Source organism: Esox lucius, chromosome 7 (assembly GCF_011004845.1).
Source record: "Esox lucius isolate fEsoLuc1 chromosome 7, fEsoLuc1.pri, whole genome shotgun sequence".
NCBI lineage: Eukaryota > Metazoa > Chordata > Actinopteri > Esociformes > Esocidae > Esox > Esox lucius.
This window is the reverse complement of record NC_047575.1, coordinates 31,527,243-31,553,590: the sequence shown is the minus strand read 5'-3', so window position 1 is coordinate 31,553,590 and position 26,348 is coordinate 31,527,243. Positions and strand designations below refer to the sequence as shown.

Below are 26,348 nucleotides of genomic sequence, written 5' to 3'. Positions count from 1 at the left end.
TGCACCAATCCAAAGAAAGTACTACCAAGGTTAAAAAACACATCAACTTCCCGACACGCAGGAAAAACACTCTTGACAATGTCTACTCTCCATTTACTCATGGATATAAGGCCCTCCTCCGTCCTGCTTTCGGGAAATCAGACCATGCATGGATACTGTCGCTCCCTGCATACAGGCAGAGGCTAAAACAAGAGAAGCCAGTGACGAGGTCCATTCAAAAGATGGACGGATGAATCGGACGCTGACTTATGTGACTGTTTCCTCACTACCGACTGGGAAATGTTCCGAGAGGTGTCTGGAGGCCATATCAATGAATGCACAGAGTCAGTGACCGGTTTTATTAGCAAATGTATTGACGATGTTGTACCACGAACAACTACAAAATCATTTCCTAATCAAAAACTGTAGGTCAACAGTGGTATTCATGCCATGCTAAAGGCACGGACTGCAGCATTCAACTCCGGCAACAAGGACAATTATAAGAAATCCCGGTATGACCTCAGGAAGGCAATAAAAACAGCAAAAAGCCAATACGGAGTCAAAGTAGAATCTCTCTACCAGGACTCCAATACCAGGAACATGTGGAGTGGTCTGAGAACCATCACTGACTATACAGGCTATTCAGGCAGTGTGGGAGAAGTGCCGGCTTCTCTCCCAGAGGAACTGAACTCTTTCTATGCTCGCTTTGAGAACATAATCCTTGGTATGGGAACTCAAATGGACCAGGACGGCTGCCCTTTACTAATGACCAGGTCAGACATCTGTAAAGCCCTAAAGACGATTAACACCCGCAAGGCTCCTGAACCAGACAACATTGCAGGCCGTGTTCTCAAGGTCTGTGCAGACCAACTGACTGATGTCTTTACTGATATCTTCAATCTATCGCTACGTCAGTGAGCGATAGGTTGGCAAGTCGATCACTGTTCCTGTGGCAAAAAAGCTAAAAGTCCTCTGCATTAATGACTACCGCCCTGTAGCACTCACACCAATCATCATGAAGGGCATTGAGCGGCTAGTTAAAACTCAGATCACAGACTCCATGCCTGTAACACTAGACCTGCTACAGTTTGTCTATACACAAAACAGATCCAAAGAGGATGGCATTGCTCTGTCCCTCCACTCCGCAGTCTCTCATCTGGACAAGAGGAACACATTGACTACAGCTCAGCCTTCAACACCATTGTGCCCCACAAGCTGCCGGTCAAGCTCAGGGATCTGGGTCTTGACCCCTCTATGTGCAGATGGATCCTGAAGTTCCTGATGGGCAATGCCACCTCCTCCTCACTGACTCTCAGTACTGGCTCCCACCAGGGCTGTGTGCTGAGCCCGCTCCTGTACTCTCTCTTCACCCATGACTGCCTGGCAACTCATGTCTCCAACACCATCGTTAAGTTTGCTGATGACACCACCATTATAGGTCTGATCTCTTACAACGACAAGTCAGCTTATAGAGACGAGGTTTAGAAATTGCCATCACAGGTAAGGTCACTGACTTTGTGGTGTCAGCTCAATATCAACAAAACAAAGGAGATGATTGTTGATCACAGGAACCAGCGGCGGGGAGACCACGCCCCCATATACATCAATGGGTCTGCAGTAGAGAGTTCACAACATCCGGTTCCTTGGTGTCAACATCAGCGATGACTTGACCTGGTCTCATCTCTCTAATGTCGTGGTGAAGGAGGCCAGGAAACGTCTCTTCTTCCTTTGCCGATTCAGGAGATTTGGCATGGATTCCAGGATACTCTCCAACTTCTACAGATGCACTATCTAGAGTATTCTGACGGGCTGTGTCACCACCTGGTATGGCAGCTTCACTGCCCTCGACCGCAAAGCACTTCAGAGGGTGACCTGCCATCCCTGCAAGATCTCTAAACAAAGAGGTGTAGGAGGAGGAGCAAACAGATCATTACAGATCCCAGCCACCCATGCCATGGACTGTTTACCAAGCTGCCGTCAAGCAGATAGTATAGGAGTATTCCGTCCAAAACTAACAGGCTACGAGACAGTTTCTTTCCACAGGCTGTAAGGCTGCTCAATTCAGGAACCCCTCTTCACTTCCATCCATAGTCCCATGCACACCTGTCACTTTATATCATGCTCATCTGCCAATCATATCATGCACACCTGTCACTTTTACATTTCACTATGGTTGTACAGTTTTATAGTTATTATTATTGATGCATGTTTTGTATAGTGTTATTATTGATTGATTGTGTTATCTTATTTTTTTATATTATAATTACTGTTACTTTTTAACATTTAACTGCACTGTCGGGAGTAGGAAAACCAAGCGTTTTATTGCCAGAACTTGTTATTGCAAATGACAAAAAAAAACTTTGAACTTGAAATGTTCATTTTTAATACGTAGTCGAGAATCCTTTGCATATAATGACTGCTTGATGTCTGGGACGCATGGACACATTTGTTTGTTTTAAAGGGTTAATGAATTAGAAAAATACAATAATGTGTTTATATTGAAGATCTTATCAAATGAAAAAAAAATATTAAGAAAAGAATACGAAGAACAATTATTTCTAAGAACACAGGCTACAGTATTTTCATTAGTTTATTAGAAATGTATAAAATGAAAATTACTCAACAATATTATTAAATTATTCAAAGATAAATCCATTATAATTTACTTTTCATTTTGATCTCACTTTGATGATGTACAAGGTAAAATAAAAAACATTATCGACCAAAGGAAACACGACAAATTTCAAAGAAGGAATAGGCAACAGCATATTTGTAGGAATAACATAGATTGATCCTATGATTTATAGCCTCTCTTCAAGTAAAAATATTGCAGTGTATTATTCAATTAATTGTAAATTCGATTAGCAGAGTAAAATGATCATCAAAAGATGATTTACAGTAGCCTACACCGTCACGGTGCCTAATTTGATCACGCCTCCCTCCGGGGAAGCTCGACTACATTGCTCCCTGTCGCCGGCCTATTATCCACCAGCGTCCATTCTTCCAGTTGCTTCAGTAGCACCGCATTCATGGAACACCCCAGACTCTCCACTGTTACGCACACCTGTTCCTCATCACATCACTCTCGACCTCTCATCATTACGCACGCCGGATCCTCATTACTACAGTCTATAACTGCCTTTGTGTTTGTCGGAGTCTTTGTGGGGTATTGTGCTAGTTGTCCGTGTGTTTGTTGTTTTTCTTACCTAGTGCGCTTGTACCTTTGTATCAGTTCAAGCCGTTTCGGCCTTCATTGTTTGTATTACGCATTACACTTTTCAGCTTTGTAAACCCTTGTTTCACCGTTTCTCCTGTGCCTGGTCCCACATTGCTTACCACACCGTGACATACATGAATAACTAAATATAAAAATACATTTCATATGCAGACTAAAAGGATGATATTAAGTTGACTTAAAGTAGTTTTTGGCAGATGCGTTTGTGGTCGCTGTTGTTTTTTTGTTTTTGCTTTTTGCGAGGAGGTTCAGGAATTGGAGGTGGCGGCTCATTATCAGAATCAGATGAACACCCGACATGCAAGACATCGATTTCGGGATCTTTTTCTTATCCTTCATCTGACTCATCTAAATTTTGCAGCTTCTGCAATGCTGTCAGGGTGTCAAATTGTCGGGTTCGGTTTGCCATTGTGAACAAAACACTGTAAATTGTGTCTGAGTTGTGTCTGACTTGCTCACTCAGTTCAGATTATATAAAATGTCTACCCTCATCATCCTTCTTCCCTCATCATCCTTCTTCATCATTACACTTCAGACACACACATAGGTGTGTCTGGGTTTGTCTGGGTTGATCAGGGGGTCATTGCCCATTCATCCATTGACGTCATTGCTATTTCTTTGCTATTTATTAGATTAGATTCAACTTTGTCATTGAACAAGTACAGTATAACAAAATGCAGTTAGAATCTAACCAGAAGCGCAAATAGAAGAGTGCCTGAATGAACGTGACATCCTGTGTACAGTGGCCTTTTGTTATCTAAACATAACAAGCAAAAACTTCAACAAGTGTCAACTTGGCCTTGTAATTAGGATCATTGTCATGCTGGAAAGATCAAGAGCATCCCATGCGCAGCTTTCTTGCAGAAGAATGCAAATTGTCTGCCAGTATTTTCTGATAACATACTGCATTGTTCTTGCCATACATTTTCACAAGATTCCCTGTGCCTTTAGAGCTCACACACCCTGAAAACATCAGTGAGCCACCACCATGATTCACAGGGTGGATGGTATTCTGTTCATTATAGGTCTTATAGTGAACAGCACTTATGGTTGTGACCATAGAGCCCTATTTTGGGCTCTATGGTCCAAATTACGGTGAGCCAGAAGCTGTGAGGCATGTCAAGGTGTTGTCGGGCATATTGTAACCAGGCGTTTGTGTGGCTTTGGCGCAGTAAAGGTTTCTTTCTGACAACTCAACCATGCAGCTCATTTTTGTTCAAATATTGTCTTATTGTGCTCCTTGAAACAGCCACACCATCATTTTCCAGAGCAGCCTGTATTCCTCCTGAGGTTACCTATGGGTTTTTCTTTGTATCCCGAACAATTCTTCTGGCAGTTTTGGCTGAAATCTTTCTTGGTCTACCTGAACTTGGCTTGGTATTAAGAGATCCCTGAATTTCCCTCTTCTTAGTAAGTGATTGAACAGTACGGACTGGGATTTGCAAGGCTTTGGATATCTTTTTATATCCTTTTCCATCTTTATAAAGTTCTATTACCCTGTAACGCAGGTCTGTTGACAGTTATTTTCTGCTCCCCATGGCTCAGTATCTAGCCTGATCAATGCATCCACATGAGAGATAACAAACAAATTGACTATTTATACAGAGACACTAATTGCAATAAGCCACAGGTGTGGGAAATTCTCCTTTAATTGCCATGTTCACCTGTGTGTCACCTTGTGTGTCTATAACAAGGCCAAACATTCAAGGGTATGTAAACTTTTGATCAGGGCCATTTGGGTGATTTCTGTTATCATTATGATTTAAAAAGGAGCCAAACAACAATGTGATAATAAATGGTTTCACATGAACACTATCCTTAAATAAAAGATAGTGTTGCATGATCAGTCATATTTCTACCAGGGTATGCAAACTTGTGAGCACAACTGTATAAGTGGGATGTGTAAATGTGCAAATTGAAGGTGCAAGGTGGCATGTGCAACTGAAATGAAGAAATAGCAGCAATGAAGTTCCTGAGGTAAACGTACATGTAACAAATAAAAAAGAATGTAAACAACATGTACATATAAAATGCGTATGTGATTTTGTTTCTTTCTCCTTATGAAGACAGAAACGTGTGATATGTTTCCTGAATTGATAATTGGTGATCGATGGTATTGTGAATAATGAATTAGCCTAATACATTTGTAGAAACTTAATCTTCAGTAAAATAAGCAGAGAAAATTCAAAGGGACATGACAGGATGTTTATGCGATTTTGTTTCTCTTTCCTAATAAAAACAGTACTGTGTAATAGGTTTGTTGAATCGGGTATTTAGTTTTTTGAATAATTATTTAGATTTAAAAAAAAATATTTACATTTGATGAACTAGCCTACACAGGAAGCTGAATCTCCTATTGAAAAATGATAATGTGTGATATATACAGCTCCAGAAAATATTAAAAGACCACTGCAACTTTTGAGTGAGAAACAGAAGCGTTCAATTTACAGTGGTCTCTTAATTTTAACCCTTCTGTTCCTCACTCAAAACCTTCCTTTTCAAGGTGCAGTGGTAAAACATTTCCGGAGTTGAATGTTCAATTGTCAAGTACCCTATTTTGTTTGCATTATGTTTCAATAATAGCCTAATTAAATTGTTGAATGGTCATGGAAATCTTGTATTTAATTCGTAAGTTCATTCAAATTCAACCAAGACTATCATTTATCTGGGAATATTGCACATTCATCCATTGATGTCATGCATTCATTGAGGGGTAGTGCCTGGGTACAATTAACGGCTGCCTAGGTAGCAACGCTAAGTGCCGTGGGCTGTTGGCCGATTAAGTCAAAAAACAGTGTAATAAAACTGGTAATTAGGCATTTGGGGGTCCTAGTGTTAATAAACTCCTGGGTTGTTCTCGCAGTATATTTTGGGTCATTGCCCACCTGTAAAGTGAAGTGCCGTCCAAAGAACTTTGCTCAATTTGGCTGAATCCGTGCTGACAATATACACACCCTATACACTTTATGATTCATCCGGCTGCTTCTGTCTTCTGTCACATCATCAATAAATACTAGTGACCCAGTACCATTGGAAGCCATGCATGCCCATGCCATCACACTGCCTCCACCGTTTCACAGATGATGTGGGATGCTTCGGATCATGAGCTGTTCCAAGCCTTCTACATACTTTTTTCTTCCCATCATTCTGGTACAGGTTGATCTTAGTTTCATCTGTCCAAAGAAGAACTAGGCTGGCTTATTTATATGTTTTGTAGGCAAAGTTTAATCTGGCCTTTCTATTTTCAAGTCTTCTGAATGGTTTGCACCTGGTGAACCCTCTATATTTGCTCTTCTCTTTATGGCGGACTTGGAAAATGACATGCCTACCTCTGAGAGAGTGTTCTTCACTTGGCTGAATGTTGTGAACAGGTTTTTCTTTACCACGGAAATTATCCTACGATCATCCACCACAGTTGTCTCCCATGGACTTCCAGGCCTTTTCGTGTAACAGAGCTCACAAGTGCGTTCTATTTGGCCACTCCTAATGTTCCTCGATTGGTTCACTCCTAATGTTCCTCCGCAAACATAACATGTTATGACATGGTCATGAAAGAATTACAACTACATTCGATTAGCAGAGTAAAACACACATCACACGATTATCCTGTCTCTATTAGTGAAATTCCAATAAACGCCCTGAACTAGAGAAAATACTGTTGGAAATACCATTTATAAACCGTGGCTTATACACAGATTTTGAAAAATTTTAGTCCACAGCGGTTAATACTTGGGTGCGTCTAATACATGAGTTGTTTCAACCGGCAAACATTTTCGCAGATGATCGCTTGATGACATTGAGATCCCAGAAAATCATTTAGCAAATATAATACAATTGGTGTTACAAAATCATTTTATTCTTCAACATAATAATTTGGGTAGTGCCCTATAACATATGTTTAATACTATTGTAAAATGTATGTACAAGTCTTAATTTCCAGGCAAATGCAGTTTATATATGGATGCTGTTAAAACTCACGTGTTTATACACACAAAGCAATAAAATGAATGGTGTGGTTAGCTGTGCAACCTATAAACAGGGATTTACGGTAATATGGAACAAGAGGCCCCACAAATGACTAAAATAGTGCCATATAGTTGAAAATAACACATTATTATATTCAAAATCACTAGTATCCTAGTGCTGTCCAAGGGACAAAAGGCATATTGATAACCCCATACTGTAACTTCAAGGAGGATAGAACAAACCGTGAGTTATTTTTACCTTTCTTCCAAACATTTTCAGGAAATGCTTCTTACTCTGGACTTTACAGCTCTCAATTTGATTGGTGGTTATTTTTGTTTTAATTCAATTTCAACAGAAGTTCCAAGTTGGGGATGGTTAAAAGATGAATAAACATAAGCAGGCTTTCAGGGCATTTGTTTTGATCACGGGAGATATCGTCTGGGAGAAATGTTTATTTTCTTTGAAAAGGTAAAACCTATTAAAATGGTTTGTTTGGCTTGTTTCATATGGAAATGTGTCTATATTAAGATGTTTGTATTCCACTAACATCACTTGTTCTAGCATTTCTTAGTAATTAAAAGATAGATATGAACAGATACCTCTAAAAACAACAATTGAAATTACAGTGCTAACTTTCTGGGCATAGCACAACTGAAATAATGCTTATTATTAATTTTGGTGGACATTGTGTGTTATGCAGTTAGTTGCATCTTAAATCCACTTATGGTTCAAATTCCCTATAAAACTATAAAAAAGCACATACCGGCTCATTCTACACATTTTGCCTGGCATGGGGTGGTGAACTCTATATACTTCGGCATGACATACACAATGAAAGTGAAGATGTACTAATTGTGAGTACTACACAAACAACCAAACTGAAGGGTACTCTGAGGCTGACATACAGATATTAATGCTAGTACTGTACAACTAAATCTGAGCATTACAGCATTACAAAACAAAATAACCTTCAGATGCTAAAAATAAACTATTGATCCTATTGAAGTTATTGAGCAAAATAATTCACTGGATTGTGGTGAAAAGGCTCAAGCCACTTGTACCTTTTCTATATTGTGTATGAATCTCGTCAAGTTGTTCAAATTAATTGGCATTTTGTAAATTTCCAGTTGAGCCTAATTAGATGCAAATGATGAGACCCATAACAACATTTGGCTTGATGGCCAACACTGTCAGTACCATAGCATCAAAAAACAAATCTATTTCAACACCTAACTACTGTAACATCATGTGGATGTAAATTGGTGAGGAGGAAATGTTTTATTTGTCTAAATAATATCCTAATAAAAAAAAAAAACATGTGTAATTTCTTAGTGGCTCAAAGGCAAAATAGTACATTGCAAGAGGGCAGTCTACACTAGGGATGGGACAATAGACGATTTTAGTACTAATCGTGATGGAAAATACTCATAATAATGAAATCGTAGAGAAATTCCATACTCGGGATAATTGTAAATCAGGATAACCCTCACGAGTGACTTGAAAAAGTTCTGCCAGTCGCAGAATTTTACCTGAGTGCTTGTTTTATTTTAAAAGTAGAGCGCACATTTCATCTCACGTTGTGTATGCCACTAAACATCCTCTGCAATGTATGGTCAATGAAGCTGAATCACTCAGCTAGCTTAAATAGAGGAGCATTGTCAATAACAAATAAATTCTAATAAGTCATTATGAGTTGGGATTGTATTGTAATGATAGAAAGAATAAACTAGTTTTCCAATTCCTTTCCAACAGTACTAGTCTAACCACTACACTTATTAGTCTACATAAAAAGCTTCTGATCACGTCTCCACTTCCCGCTATATGCAAATACCTGTCCATTCCATTACCACGGAAAATAAGCAGTTGAAACAATGTTGAGCTCAAACAAACCAATGATTTCCTAGCAGAAAAAAGTTGTTAAACTGCAAATTGTAGAAAATATGAATAGGCTATACATTATACACATAACTCTTTCTTTATGTTGTAGGCTAATTGTTAATCCTTTCCTACTAAAAGTGACAGGAGAAGACAAATAGAATATCATTTGCACGGGCCAAAATAAAATTGACTATCTACACCAGTGGTTCCCAACCAGGGGTACTAGGACCCCTGGGGGTACTTAGCCTCTCCACAGGGGGTACTTGAAAACACTCATGACACCATAGACTTACTAGTGAAATGAACATGAGGGGGTACTTCAGGGGTACTCCAAGCAGTGCAAAATCTTTTTGAGGGTACAGTAACAATGCAGAATGGAATTACTGAAATAAATGAACTTTTTGATGATATTCAAATTTTATGACCAGCACCTGTATATTACAGATGTGACATACAGATGTGCAATGTATAGATGTGCAATGAAGGCAAATGCCGTACAAATGGCAATTCTAAATGCCACTAAACATCCTCTGCAATGTTTTGTCAATGAAGCTGGCAACCATATACATTTAGAGATAAAAAGTCTACCTGTTAGTTCAGGGGCAAAAAAAAGTCAATTTCTGCCTAAAATGATGTACCCAAATCTAAATGCTTGTAGCTCATGACCTGAATATAGTAGACATTTTTTTTGTTACCATTTGAAAGGAGACACTGTAGTTTGCAGGAATTATAAATGAATGCAGGAAAGTATAACACAATAGATTTGGCAGAAGACAAACCAAAAACATGCATTTTTTGTAAAAAACTAAATTCCTCATCATGTTTGAGTTGCAAGGCCAAACATGGATTAGGAACCTGGAGGAACTTTCCACTTGATCTACTTGATGTCAGCATGATCTGGGTAAAGTTTCATGGCCATTTGATATAAAATTCAGTGATCTCATCGAGAGGGGTCAGCTGAGGTGGCTTGGGCATCTGTTTCGGATGCCTCCGGAACGCCTTCCTGGGAGGGTGTTCCGGTCCCGTCCCACCGGGAGGAGACCCCGGGGAAGACCTAGGACACGCTGGAGGGACTATGTCTCCCGGCTGGCCTGGGAACGCCTCGGTGTCCCCCCGGAAGAGCTGGAGGAAGTGTCTGGGGAGAGGGAAGTCTGGGCATCCCTGCTTAGACTGTTGCCCCCGCGACCCGGCCCCGGATAAGCGGAAGAAGATGGTATGGTATGGTATGATCTCATTTGTAAAGCAAGGCCAAAGTGTCCTTTCCAGATTGGCCACTTTGTGCCAAATTGGACACATAATGAATGTTTAAATTCATACATACACAGAACATACAACAGTGCAAAAGTGATTAATATAAGGGTTACACACTCCCAGGAATGTTACACATTATGGAAAATTAGCTTTCCTTCATAAAGGTACTAATAGAAGGCGCCACAAGGAGGCAGATGCAATGATCTAATATGTGTGGTGTTTGCATCATATGTGGTGATCTAACATCATAATTGGTGTTTGCATCATATGTGGTGATCTAACATATGTGTTTTTTGCATCATATGTGATCTAACATCATATGTGGTGTTTGCATATTATGTGGTGATCTACCATCATATGTGGTGTTTGCATCATATGTTAGATCACCACATATGATGTTAGATCATATCTGGTATTTATGCCTCCTTACACACATAGATACTAGTAAGCAAACAGTTGGCAGGAGTAGAAAGGAAAAGAGTAGAAGGGAATAGGAGAAAGAAGGGGGAGACTTCTGGGAAATCTCTGAAATGGCCTGTCAGATGATGGCGTCACAGTGGGGGTCAAGAGCCAGAGGGACCTCCTGAATCACTGTTGGTTATTCAGGGAGAAATATGGGGATGAATAGGCCATAAGAAACAGCCACAAAATGTCAAAGCCAAATCACAGACAATTGGTTACATATAAGGACTTTATGAACTCAAATCTACTATAATGACGTGACCCAATTGGCAGTAAATGCTCAGAAACTATATGACATAGCCTAACATAACATAGCCTAACATAGACTAATATGCTAATGGTAATACACTGTATGTCTTGGGTAATCTATCTTATTGTACTCACCAAGTAGCTTGACTCAGAGTCCATGATTTCTTCCAGAAATCTAGCCCAAATTGGTCTCCTATGTCGCTTTTCCACTTAAGAGTAACCATTTAAACTTTAAATGTCAAGTAAAGTTTTGTGAGCAGCGACAGCTATGCGTCTTGCGCAATAGTCAAGTTTGGTTGAAGATTTGTGGGGGTGGTGCGCACTGTTGGTGTGTCCTGTGTGTGCATCTGACGGTGATCTTTCAAAAATTGCCGTAAAGTGTGGCTCATGTGCTCTCAACCTAGCGAGTTTCACATCCATTGGTTGTCATTTGAGGGAGCTATATGCTACCAAAGACATGCGCTCTCGCTTAACCGGTGCCAGACTGCATGTCTGTGCTTACGTGGTGCGAAGCATATAGGCAACGCAGAAGGAAAAACTATGTCTGGTTAAATGCTAGAGACTATTTTTGCTGTGTTAAAACCTAGTAAGGTTTGAATATCATGAATGGTTTTTTGATTTTGTTGTACAACGCTGTGGAGAACATGAATCGTTTTCGATTATAAAAACAGAATTTATCAAACAAAACAATGCTTGGCTATATCTCTGGGACCATCAAGATAAGAAATCAGAAGATTTTTAAGTACACAATTTACCATTTATCAGACACCAAACTAGCGACCCTGGTGCCATTTCTGTGGATGTTGACCATACTCAAATACTTGCATAGGAGTTAGTCGCCGTAATAGCTACTTTAAATTGTGTACTGCAGTTAGATTACCGAGATTTTAAGCTTTCTGCACATATATAATATGGCTATAACAAAAAAAATTACAACACTTTGTGGCATAAACGTGTGGTGTCCCGGCGCCGGGACGGTTGACGCTTTGTGGTGGCAACTGAGTCCATCTTGACATGGGAATATTTGCCCACACTTCTTTGCAAAAGCACTCCAAATCTGTCAGATTGCGAGGACATCTCCTGTGCACAGCCCTCTTCAGATCACCCCACAGATGTTCAATTGGATTCAGGTCTGGGCTCTGGGTGGGCCATTCCAAAACGTTAATCTTCTTCTGGTGATGCCATGCTTTTGTGGATTTGGATGTGTGCTTTGGGTGGTTGTCGTGCTGAAAGGTGAACTTCCTCTTCTTCTTCAGCTTTCTAACGGACGCATGAAGGTTTTGTGCCAAGATTGCCTGGTATTTGTAATAATTGATAATTTCCTCCACCCTGACTAAGCCCCTGGTTCCAGCTGAAGAAAAACAGCCCCAAAGCATGATGCTGCCACCACCATGCTTCACTGTGGATATGGTGTTCTTTGGGTGATGTGCAGTGTTGTTTTTGCGCCAAACATACCTTTTGGAATTATGGCAAAAAAGTTCAACATTGGTTTCTTCAGACCATAACACATTTTCCCACGTGCTTTTGGGGGACTTAATATTTGTTTTTGCAAACTTCAGCCAGGCTTGGATGTTTTCCTTTGTAAGAAAAGGCTTCCGTCTTGCCACCCTACCCCATAGCCCATTCATATGAAGAATACAGGAGAATGTTGTACTCTTTTGCCTTAAACTCTGACTAACCCATTCTGAAATCTGTCCAGATTTCAATACAAGCTTTTTCTTAAAAAAAAAGCAATACATTTTATTTCCTTATACAATACCATACCATCTTCTTCCGCCTATCCGGGGCCGGGTCGCGGGGGCAGCAGTCTAAGCAGGGATGCCCAGACTTCCCTCTCCCCAGACACTTCCTCTAGCTCTTCCGGGGGGACACCGAGGCGTTCCCAGGCCAGCCGGGAGTCCCTCCAGCGTGTCCTAGGTCTTCCCCGGGGTCTCCTCCCGGTGGGACGGGACCGGAACACCTTCCCAGGAAGGCGTTCCGGAGGCATCCGAAAAAGATGCCCAAGCCACCTCAGCTGACCCCTCTCGATGTGGAGGAGCAGCGGCTCTATTCTGAGCTCCTCCCGGGTGACCGAGCTTCTCACCCTATCTCTAAGGGATCGCCCAGCCACCCTGCGGAGAAAGCTCATTTCGGCCGCCCGTATCCGGGATCTTGTCCTTTCGGTCATGACCCAAAGCTCATGACCATAGGTGAGAGTAGGAACGTAGATTGACTGGTAAATCGAGAGCTTCGCCTTGCGGCTCAGCTCTTTCTTTACCACGACAGACCGATACAGACTGCATTACTGCAGAAGCTGCACCGATCCGTCTGTCAATCTCCCGTTCCATCCTTCCCTCACTCGTGAACAAGACCCCTAGATACTTAAACTACTCCACTTGAGGCAGGCACTCTCCACCTGAAGTGGGCAAGCCACCCTTTTCCGACTGAGGGCCATGGCCTCGGATTTGGAGGTACTGATTTTCATCCCCACCGCTTCACACTCGGCTGCAAACCGTCCCAGCGCATGCTGAAGGTCCTGGTTAGAAGGGGCCAACACGACAACATCATCTGCAAAGAGCAGAGACGAAATTGTGTGGTCCCCAAACCTGACACCCTCCGGCCCCTGGCTGCGCCTAGAAATTCTGTCCATAAAAATTATGAACAGAACCGGTGACAAAGGGCAGCCCTGCCGGAGTCCAACATGCACTGGGAACAAGTCTGACTTACTGCCGGCAATGCGGACCAAGCTCCTGCTTCGGTTGTACAGGGACCTGACAGCCCTTAGCAAAGGACCCAGGACCCCATATTCCCCAAGCACCCTCCACAAGATGCCGCGAGGGACACAGTCGAATGCCTTCTCCAAATCCACAAAACACATTTCCTTATACGATTTATTAAAATAAATATTTCCTTAAAAGCATGATAGTTGTAGACAGGGGTGTAAACTGATATTTTAGACACATCAATTGCAATATACTACTTATCTACAACCAGGTGTAAAAAGTACAAAGTAGGAGTACTCGGCTGTGTTCACCAGTTTTGGGAAGTTCCTAAAGAAGGGTTAAATGACCATGTAAACAGAGTTCATAACTCATCAGTGTCCTTAATTGATATTTTACACTCTCCCTTTTTATTTAATTGATCACTAGTTAGTTTTGAACTCCCTTTCCCTGGTTATTTAGATCTTAATTAGATAGTTCCCATAAGTGGTGAACACAGCCGAACCCCGTTGAGTACTTTTACTTTGTACTTTTTACACCTCTGGTTGTAGATAAGCAGTATATTGCAATTGATGTCTAAAATATCAGTTTACTTTCTCCAAGGAAATCTCACATTAAATTGCAAAGTTAGTTCAGACATGAAGTCCAGCTGGTGGCACATTTCTTTACTGACATTCCTCAGCAATGGAGGCAATTTAAATCTAACTCATACAGGAATAGGATTTTAATGCAGAATAAATATTTTCTTCTCATGAACATAAAAGAAAAGTGTTGCTTGCATAGGTTTGTAATTGGACTGTTCGTGGGTATAATGGACGCTTTTCCTAATTTGGGTGTATGCTATCTTCTTACCTTAAATTAGGTACATGAAAATAGAAGTTGGGTTCTCACATCCAGCGGTGGACATATTCTGTTTGCCTAATTATTTCAATATTTTAGGAAGTAAATGCACAAGTCAATACACACTGGCCAAACCAATGATGTTTCCATTGATTCTTTTTTTAAAATTATTATTAATTTGGAGATTTTTACCATGTAGAGTAAGTTGTGTGGATACTATTTTACATTATAATTTGAGGCAGTAAAAAGCAAGCCTAGCAATGGGCCTGGCAAAATACCCTTTTACTACTGTATGCACTGTCCCTCCAAAGTCCTCAATTCTAATGTAAATCCAGTTAAGAGCAATTAGAAAATATGTACCGTGAAGGAAATGTACTTTTTACACTCATTCTAAGCACTCTTGTTTTAGGCCTAACATTAATTGTGCATTTGACAGTCTTTTATGACAATACATGTAGTCAGCTTTCTTGTTCTTGAAACTAAACAAAATAAACATTGGGCCATGAACCATCAATGGTATTATGAAATGTTGGCAAAGGAAGCTGCACCCTATAAACACATTCACAAGCCTGTGATTGCACTTGGCTAAGGTTGAATGGCATCATCAAATAATAATTTGTTGTTGTGAGAGCCAGCATTCCTTGTGATTAATTTCCAAAATGCTTAGATGCCCAAAACTTTAATTTACCATCATTCTCTTGTTATGTACATCATTGGTAGAACTAGTCAACACATACTGTTTCTCTTTGATGGGTAAAAGAAAACAAGGAAAAAACATCTAGTGTAATCCTGATGTAAAGTAAAAGATGGCCCAGCCTAATTTTTTGATTTGCTTTAGATATTTGCTTTACATAGGGGGTCGCAGTAAAATGTAAAAGTATGCATTGTGTACACATTTCTAATCCAGAGTAATTTATATTTCTGTCCCACAATGGAAATTGAACCGACAGCAAGCACTGTGCTCTACAAACTAAACTATACTGTATAAAAATCAATAATGCATACATTTCTTTGAAATGTTGGGGTTTTCTTTGACAATCTGTTTTTTATATTGTTTTACTGTTGATGCTTGAGGTATTGACTCCTCATTTGTAAGCCTTTGCTTTGTAGAGTCAAATGCTTGATGCAATCATTGCATACTAGAAATTTCATTTTTAAACGGCTTACCCAGTTTGGATACACTGTGAACACCCTACAATTAAAGCTGACAGTCTGCACTTTATCCCTATAGTCACTGCATAATTTTAAATCCAAAATGCTGGAGTACAGAGCCAACACAACCAAAATGTATTACTGTCCAAATAATGTTGCACCTCACATTATCTCCCGACATGGCCCTTACAATTGGCTGCATACACACCAACCTCTTTAATGCCAAATGAAAAATCTCACAGTCTAACGACTAATACAGAAGAAGGCAGTAATTGCTTAAATGTGCGTATGTCTTCAGTGCTGTCAGGGGTACTGGCAGAGTAAATGACAGTTACTCTTTTTCAGGCACTGGGGCTGCAATTATGGCACCCCCATTCAAGAAGACCCCCGCCCACCATGTATGGCAAATGGAGGCCCATCAAAGCAACTTGCCACTTATCTTCTTAAAGACAGGGCCAGTCACATTCTTGTGGTAATAACATTTCAATTCAGTGATCCTTCCATATCTACAGAAAAGGAGATAGAGAGAGAGTGACAGAAGGAGTAGAAGAAAAATGTATTGTATAGTCAAGAAATGTAGCTTAGTACAAATGCAACAGCTACTTGGCATGAATAAAAGGGATATTCATGATTTCCTCCCACCTTGTGGAAGTTAGCTAAATTACCGAAAAAACACGTTCACGTTTTTATTTTTTTATTTTAGCAATCAGGATATGACAGAGGGTTTCAGTTGCCCCTGTCTGTCATTGCTCAATTGAGGAAAGTTGATTGTGTATCTTAGTGACGCTGATGGAGAAGAGGGACGTGTGGCAATTCCATTTGACAAGAGAAGCCAGTGTATAGCGGACCAAGCATGCCATAATTAGAAATGAATGAATAAATAGATGCACACAGAAAAAGATAGATCATTATATAAATAAATATATTTACAGTAGGGAGAACAAGTATTTGATACACTGCCGATTTTGCAGGTTTTACTACTTAAAAAAGCATGTAGAGGTCTGTCATTTTTATCATAGGTAATCTTGAACTGTGAGAGACGGAATCTAAAACAAAAATCCAGAAAATCACATTGTATGATTTTTAAATAATTAATTTGCATTTTATTGCATGACATAAGTATTTGATCACCTAGCAACCAGTAAGAATTCCGAGTCTCACAGACCTGTTAGTTTTTCTTTAAGAAGCTCTCCTCTTCTCCACTCATTACCTGTATTGACTGCACCTGTTTGAACTCGTTACCTGTATAAAAGACACCTGTCCACACACCCAATCAAACAGATTCCAACCTCTCCACAATGGCTAAGACCAGAGAGCTGTGTAAGGACATCAGGGATAAAATTGTAGACCTGCATAAGGCTGGGATGGGCTACAGGACAATAGGCAAGCAGCTTGGTGAGAAGGCAACAACTGTTGGTGCAATTATTAGAAAATGGAAGAAGTTCAAGATGACGGTCAATCTCCCTCTGTCTGGGGCTCCATGCAAGATCTCACCTCGTGGGGCATCAATGATCATGAGGAAGGTGAACTACACCGCAGGACCTGGTCAATGACGTGAAGAGAGCTGGGACCACAGTCTCACCATTAATAACACACTACGCCGCAAGGTCCCCCTGCTCAAGCCAGCGTATGTCCAGGCCCGTCTGAAGTTTGCCCATGACCATCTGGATGATCCAGAGGAGGAATGGGAGAAGGTCATGTGGTCTGATGAGACAAAAATAGAGCTGCACCGTATTGAGGGGAGGATGGATGGGGCCATATATCGCAAGATCTTGGCCAACAACTTCCTTCCCTCAGTAAGAGCATTGAAGATGCGTCGTGGCTGGGTCTTCCAGCATGACAACGACCCGAAACACACAGCCAGGGCAACTAAGGAGTGGCTCCGTAAGAAGCCTCTCAAGGTCCTGGAGTGGCCTAGTCTCCAGACCTGAACCCAATAGAAAATCTTTGGATGGAGCTGAAAGTCTGTATTGCCCAGCGACAGCCCCGAAACCTGAAGGATCTGGAGAAGGTCTGTATGGAGGAGTGGGCCAAAATCCCTGCTGCAGTGTGTGCAAACCTGGTCAAGAACTACAGGAAACGTATGATCACTGTAATTGCAAACAAAGGTATCTGTACCAAATATTAAGTTCTGTTTTTCTGATGTACCAAATACTTATGTCATGCAATAAAAAGCAAATTAATTACTTAAAAATCATACAATGTTATTTCCTGGATTTTTGTTTTAGATTCAGTCACTCACAGTTGAAGAGTACCTATGACAAAAATTACAGACTTATACATGCTTTGTAAGTGGGAAAACCTGCTAAATCTGCAGTGTATCAAATACTTAATGAGATCTGTATGTACTTATGTAAACTTGTGTGTCTGGGTGTGTATTTGAGTGAGAAAGAGAGAAAATTAATGGAAAGGGATATAATGTAAATAAACAGAGCCTAATTGAGTTGAGACTATAGGGATTTGTATAACCTGAGGGAGAAAGCAGTTTCCAAGTGAGTGAGGGTTCTGGTTTGCCACTGGCTTGGCACATCAGGGTGACATTGGAGCCTTCGTTGACCACAATGTCCTTCGACAGGTTGATGATTATAGGCGGCACTGCAAAACACAATAGAGAATAATGTTATTTGTTTGTGTTTGACCATTTTAACCGAAAACTATTATAGTAGCTTGGCTACCCAGAATTTGGTGAATGTACAATGGAAAAATATAATACGATAAAGATTACAGGTGTGAGCATATCTAATGTCAAGCTAGAGCTAAGACAACTACATCATAGTGTTTCTTATAACCTATAAGCCAGCCTCCATAAAATGGAGGAACACTCTGAAAAATAAAGTTTTTCTTGACATTACTGTTTACCCTAAAAGGCATTCCCTGCTGGTACAGTGGACTGAACAACGGCCACAGAGCTCTTCAACCATAACCTCAAAAATGTGACACAAGAGTTATTCCCACTTGAAAAAAAAATATGGAGTATCAAGAAGACCTCACTTTACCGTTCATGCAATGGATGCAGATCAGGGCCACCATTGCCTGCTCACCATCAGTAAACTCTGAATTTTTAATGAGATTAACCAAAACTTGTCTGGATAACACTTCGACACAAAAAGTGGAACATGAGATCTATAATGCTAAAAAACTAAATATCCCTTTAAGCTGGATCTAATGAAGTTGAAGGAGAACAAAATGGAAATAGAAACAAACTACGACAATATGCTATGGTTGGTTGGAGTGCATTCAAATTAAACAATTCCTACAGATCAGAAACATGGCCTTTTACATACAGACTAGTATTTTGTACAGAAACACAACAAACCAAAGCTATGCTCTGCTGAAATGTCCCTGGAAACAATGACCTTGATACAAGGGCATTGGAGTGACTCTAATATTTGGGGGGGTGGGGGGGCATTTGACTACAGTGGGAATGTTAACGTATTCACCAGCATGTTTTCTTAATACGTAGTTCTATGTGTTTTTACACTTCTAGAATCCACTTCTAGTTCGATTTACCTTGTCCATGACAACGTTAGATATAGACACGCTCTGGTTAAAAAAGGCGTTGGCATTATTGACCAGTGAAGTGCAAAAAGGGCTGGTGCAACCGACACAGTTTCGCTCTGAGGTAGTCTGGTAGAAAATACTGGGGGTGATTATTGTTTGCCACGCGCCCTATGCAGACACTGCTTGAGCAGAAGGTCTATAATGGTTGGGAGCTGCGTACCAGTGATGTGCTGGGCAGTTTCTCCACCCGTTGCAAGGCCTTCCAGTCAGCCACAAAGCATCCGCCAAACCACACCGTGGCACAGTTCATCAGAATGCTCTTGACTCTGCAGTGGTAGAAGTTCACAAGGATCTCGGAAGACAGGCGGGCCTTCTTCAGTCTCCTCAAAAAATATAGGTGCTGCTGTGCCTTTTTGACAAGTGTTGAGGTGGATCCAGGAGAGGTCCTCGGAGATGTGGACACCTAAGAATTTGAAGCTGGACACGCGTGACTGCAGACGTTAGACTGCCTGTAATCCACAATGATTGAGGGCCTGGTTGTTGTTAGCGCACCATGCCGCCAGGAACTTCACCTCCTGCCTGTAGGCTGAATTGTCATTGTCAGGCCTACCACCGTGGTGTTGTCTGCAAACTTGACAATGGTGTTGGAACTGTGTACCCAAACACAGTCATGGGTGAAGAGAGAGTACATGAGTGGGCTCAGCACGCAGGTTTGTGGAATGCCAGGGTTCAGGATCAGGGTGGAGGAGGTGAAATTGACAAACTGGGGCCTGTTGGTTAGGAAGTCCAAAGTCCAGTTGCAGAGAGAGGGGCTGATCCCTAGGTCATGGAGTTTGTTGACGAGCCTAGAGGGGTTGACCATGTGGAATGTTGAGCAAAAGTCTATGAATAGCATTCTCACATTGCTATTGGTTTTGTCCAGGTGGGTCATGGCAGAGAGTAAAGCTGTGAAGATGGCATCATTTGACCGGTAGGCAAACTGGTAGGGATCCAGTGAAGGGGGGAGATAGGACTTAATCTTTCAAAGCACTTCATGATCGTGGGGGTGAGTGCGACAGGTTGAAAGTCATTCAGGCTAGACGCAGTCGACTGCTTCGGCACTGGCACAATGGTTGTGGTCTTGAAGCACTTGGGGTCAACCGCCTGGACCAGGGACAGGTTGAATATGTCAGGAAAGACCTCAGCCAGATGCCCAGCACATGCTCTGAGCACACGCCCGGGGACACCATCAGGACCAGCAGCCTTGCGTGCATTCACCCTGCTCAGTGCGGTGGATAGTCTGGGGGGGTTCAGCTTTAATGGCTGGCTATTTGTTATCCCTGTCGAAGGGGGCGTAGGACCTGTTTAATTAATCGGTTTAATCAATCTGCAGTTTGTGGTCATTTTTAGCCATCTTGAAGCCTCTTTTCAGGTTGGCCCTGGATGAGCTGTAGGCCTCCGCATCGCTGGATCTGAAATCAGCGTTGCGTGCCTTTAGCAGTTGTCGGACCATCCACGGCTTCTGGCCACACTTTGACTGTCCTCACTGACAGTTTCACAAGTTTAATGACAGGTAAATACTTCGGGAGTAGGAACAGTGAAAGATGATCCAAACGTCCCATGTGGCGGAGGGGAATAGCTTTGGAAGCCTCCGTAATGTTTGCATACACATGGTCTAGTGTATTGTCTCCTCCGGTGGGGACATTTTGGTGAAATTTGGGAAAAACTGTTTTCTGATTTGAATAGTTGAAATCCCCTGAAACAACAAAAACACCATCTGGGTGTTCCGTCTGCTGTTTGCTAATGGCAGTCTGCAGTTCTTTCATTGCTAGTTTAGCATTAGCACCCGGGGATATTTAGACTGCAATAACAACAATAGATGTCAAATCCCCAGGAAAGTAAAAAGGCTTGCATCTTCAGGTATTACAGATTGATTGAGCAGTGACTCCCAGTAAAGTTAGTGTTTGTACGCCATTTTATGTATACTTAAATGCGCAGCCCACCTCCTCTGGTCTTGCCACCCTTCCAGCTCGATTACGTTGTCAGGTATGTTTACGATCTCAATGCCGCCTCCGGGGACTTCCAAGCGGCAATGTAAATACCGTCTACTGAGTAAATAAACCAAGAACTAGTAAGAAAATTACTGCCAATTTGCAAAAACTAGGTAGACACAGGGTCTTGCAATGTGCATGTGCCTGCATCTAAGCTGATACAAATGAAGCTGTGCCTAACAAACTTGAAAAACCTTTTTTTGCCCAGAAAATTTACAATTATTTTAGTATAAAGCTTTTGTAAAAAAAAGAAAAGAAAACTAAACACATTCCTTATAATCTCTAATACCTTTCCGTAAGTTGTTTATAACAGCTATACAGGTCCTAAAACTCCTAAACCTCAATATCAATGCAACATAATCTATGGAAAATCCATCATAAAAAAAATTATCAATAACCTATTATATCAAATCAATAACCAGAATGAAAGAGAAATGGCATTGGGACCTGTAAGTGATAAAACTGTATATGCAGAATTATGGAACATGAGAAGTCAAAATCCATTGGTTAAATTGGTTAAATTCCTCAAGTGTTGTCAGTGGAAAAGTAGTCTTGCGTTGCCAGACTTGCAACAGCACAGGGTCTGATCACAATGTTAGCTTTTCTTGCACTTAGAGATTAAGCGAATACTTGTTCAGGGGATTGGTCACAGAGTTTGGGTATACAGAATTGAGACTTCGTGCTCATGCAAAGTAAATTGTTTTCTTAAGCGCTAGTGGACAAGTAGCAACATCACTGTCCTCTGTATGTTTAATTTCTTATACCTCCCTCTGTGTGCAAATCTCCATAAGTAGCACACATTTCTTAACTGTAGCCATTGAAACATACCGCTAGTACCAGTCAAGCTGTAATGGACAAGACTAATGGAAAAGTTTATTTAAACTATCTCCTCTATTTCAACATTGAAGGATTTTTAAATCCAACAAGAAAAATCCACTAAATAAAATGGCTGACAATAGTTGTTTTGGTTCATTATGAAACAATGTTAATGAGATATAATTCACCCTTTGGCTGATGTATTGATTTCCTTTGCACTTTTAACACTATATGAGAAGAGTGCAGTGTAAGGCCTAATCCTTGTCTTTGTGGAACGCTTGCAGAGCACAAAAAAGAGACAGTCAGCACAAATATACATGTAATAAATAATCGTTATTTAGGGAAACACTGGGAACAGAATGGGTTGTACTGTGTATTCAACAAGCGAGATCTAATTTGGTGGTTATCCTTCACTGAGTCCCCCTCCCTCTAAGATGTGAAACCACACAAATACCCATGGAGAGGTTGGAGACCTTAGAAGTATGAAGGTGAACGGCAAGGCTTTGGATTGACCAATCATTTTTGCTGTGTCTTTGATTGTCTGGCTCACCATCTTCCACCATGACACTCTGCAACTGACCTTATGTGGTGGCTGAGTCATTAGCTTGTTTGCACTCAGCTTTGCCATCCCGGAGGATACATTACGTCATGTTAGGCTTTTCTTGCAGTAATTCACATGATTGGGTTGAATATGTGAAGTGACCTTTCTGCCTTGCTTTGCACCACCTCTGGCTTGTATGGTGGAAGAGATCTTTTTGGACTATACTCTGCCTTGACCGAAAATAGTTTGTTATTGGTCTAATGATGTTCCTTTGGTGGTATGGGCACTGTGTTTTGTAAAGTGGGTAAGTCCAGGTTTCCACCTCCCTCCCACCCTCCCCATAGTAAACCTAAATAAGTTAAGAGAACTCAAAACAATTAAGGCAATCTGTTGCCTTAACATTTTTAAGTTCACAGAGGTTTGCAGAACTTACATGTTTAGGTTTATGTAAACATTTAACTTTTCATTGTATACTTAAATGATTGAGAAAGCATTTTATCTTACCAGGAGGACGCCTAAACAGCACTAAAAGTTCTTAGCAAAGAGTTTCCTCTCAATACCTATACAAACATTTGTGCAGTTATGTGTCCCATCTATAACAACAACTTCACCAGGCAGTCCAGCTGTGGCCATGAAGTCGGCTTTGTTTCTTTGTAGTCCAAAGGTTAGAACTGACACGCCCACTTTTTTTAAGAGTTACTCCTAAATAAGTAAGTTAGGAACTACTTTTAGCCTTAAGATGTTTTGTGAATAAAGCCCCTGGTTATTGAACCCATTCATTTTCTATCATTTCTATTCCTTATTTATGTGTATAAAATATTCAGCAATGAATACTTAACATATCCCTAAATCCTTATTTTGAAGTCTTGCAACCCCCATACTGTAGCTCATGGACTATTCATTTCAGATGTCCTCAAAATGCACTACATTGTCAGATTAAAATCCTAGCACAGCGGCCAGAAAGTCATGGTTAACATCATATTACGTATGCATAGCTGCAAAGCTGCATTTTTCCTGTGGTCAAATGCATATATTTGTCACAACCTTGATCTCCAGTGTTATTGGGTTGTTTCTGTTTGTTGGTGAAATTATTGCCTCACTGACTAGCTCTACTATGATCATAATACCCTTGTGATTAAGGCAATACCTTTTAAAAGCTCAGTATCATTAAATGTTGACCTGATTACGAGGCAGATTGCCAGCAGCAGCCCTTTTAGGATTGTTTGTGATTTGGTCTTAGTGACATAGGAGTCCTTTTGACGACTCCTAACTTTTCATAGCTGATTTTAGCACTAAAACACTTTGTGAAATACTCTTAGACCAAAAAGGTAGGATTCCTAAAATTAGGACTGACACGCCCCCTTGCTTTTAAGAGTTTCTCCTAAAGGAACATTACCAGAATTTCTCAATGCTATCCAAAAGGCATTGGCTTGCAAAGTAATGCAAACTTTCTACTGACATCCAGCTTAAGTTTTGACAGGAAATTGAATTTGTCATGTAACTGTTACAATCAAACCATGATGCAGCCAAGACTATGCTTGAAAATAACTAGGCAGCAACTAAGAAGTGTGTTGTTGGAATTTCTCCCAAACTTTCAAACATATACAAATAATGAAACTTTATAGAACCTGGTAACAGCCTCTCTTCTATTATTGGGTACCATTAAATGTTTGCCATGATTTAACTTCTAAAGTGGTTTGTCTGTAAAATCTGAAAATGAATCGTAGCTATGTACTCTTGACTGGAGATCGCTAATAATGCACCATTATATTTCCTAATTCTTTTAAACATTCCAGATTGCCATATCAGTCAATAAGTCGTGTGGGCATTGTTTTCAAGAACACATCCTTCCGTGACAAAGTACATATACTTCTGAATGTACACACTGCACCATCAGGTTAATATACTATCTTCAAAGCCGTGTTTCATCAGTTGCCTGCTTTCAGACTGAGATGCATTTGGAAAAATCTCTGGAATCCGATTAACACAATGGGCCACTCTGTGCATTATGAGTAAAATGTTGCAGTTCTCAACACTAACCCAGAATTTCTACCAGGGATTTTGTGATGACCAACATGACAAGATGCATGACAAGATGTGACAGGAAGTCCAACTTACTTACACAATAATCAGCACAAACCTGAACAAACAATGGAGAAGCCTGGAGAGAGCATTTAAAGATGAGGTGTATGAATGGGAGGAGCTAGATTAGGTGGGGAAAGAAGAGGAGAGGAAGAGAGGAAATAGGAAGAACGTAGGAGGTAGAAATAGTTGGGGTGGGGGGATGAAAGCGCAGAGGAAGAAGAAAGGGGAGAGAGGAGAGGACAGGAGGGAGAGGGGAGTGAAGAGCAGAGGAAGAAGAAAGGGGAGAGAGGAGAGGACAGGAGGGAGAGGGGAGTGAAGAGCAGAGGAAGAAGAAAGGGGAGAGAGGAGAGGACAGGAGGGAGAGGGGAGTGAAGAGCAGAGGAAGAAGAAAGGGGAGAGAGGAGAGGACAGGAGGGAGAGGGGAGTGAAGAGCAGAGGAAGAAGAAAGGGGAGAGAGGAGAGGACAGGAGGGAGAGGGGAGTGAAGAGCAGAGGAAGAAGAAAGGGGAGAGAGGAGAGGACAGGAGGGAGAGGGGAGTGAAGAGCAGAGGAAGAAGAAAGGGGAGAGAGGAGAGGACAGGAGGGAGAGGGGAGTGAAGAGCAGAGGAAGAAGAAAGGGGAGAGAGGAGAGGACAGGAGGGAGAGGGGAGTGAAGAGCAGAGGAAGAAGAAAGGGGAGAGAGGAGAGGACAGGAGGGAGAGGGGAGTGAAGAGCAGAGGAAGAAGAAAGGGGAGAGAGGAGAGGACAGGAGGGAGAGGGGAGTGAAGAGCAGAGGAAGAAGAAAGGGGAGAGAGGAGAGGACAGGAGGGAGAGGGGAGTGAAGAGCAGAGGAAGAAGAAAGGGGAGAGAGGAGAGGACAGGAGGGAGAGGGGAGTGAAGAGCAGAGGAAGAAGAAAGGGGAGAGAGGAGAGGACAGGAGGGAGAGGGGAGTGAAGAGCAGAGGAACAGAAGGGCCTGAGATGTGAGCAACTAGTTAACCATGTCATCAACCAAGGTCTCACATTGAGAGTGGAGGGACAGAGAATTCTGTATCATTCAAATATTCCTGAGAGAGAAAAGGTAAGTGAATTGTGGGCATTGCATTTCTGAAACACTAGTGTTTGAATATGAAGTACACTGTATGGTACAGTTTTTCTGAATTTATATTACACATTAATATACCAAATTGATGTCCATTTTCTCAAAACAACTAACATTGGACAAATTGATAGATGTTCATATTGTAGCCTCAGTACATTGATTAAATTAGCATTTTGGTCGCTAAATGTAATTGTTTCCCGTACAAAATAGAACACAGAGCAGCTTCAGGTGGATCAACACGGCTTCTTTCAGAGCAAGTACAAGCTGTTATATGTTTATATATAACCCCCTCCGCCTCAAAGAAATACAACAAAGAATAATCCAGGACAATCAAATCTTTCATAACATTCAACAATGCGGTCTGGCCACAACTGATCGTGTCCTAAAGAGAAATGCCATCCGCATGTAGCAGGTATACAGCCCTTACAAAGGAATTCTCATAGAGTAAAGTAGCTGCAATTTCAGTTTTCCAGAAGTCTCTGTATTCACATTTTATATGTTCTATAATATAACTATTAAAACTGTAATGATATATGAACGTGACAACACATGATCAACAGCAAAAACACACTACGCCAACTGAGC

General features: G+C 41.1%; 1 protein-coding gene across 6 annotated transcripts in view; it reads right to left on the bottom strand.

Moving 5' to 3' along the window:
* ntm (neurotrimin) overlaps positions 1-26,348 on the bottom strand; it is a 541,786-nt gene that overhangs the window by 42,960 nt on the left and 472,478 nt on the right. For all 6 annotated transcript variants that reach the window (XM_013134541.4, XM_013134544.4, XM_013134540.4 and 3 more), the window contains one exon: positions 18,181-18,306. In XM_013134541.4, coding sequence (XP_012989995.1) covers positions 18,181-18,306 — 126 coding nt within the window. The remainder of the gene's footprint in view (positions 1-18,180; positions 18,307-26,348) is intronic.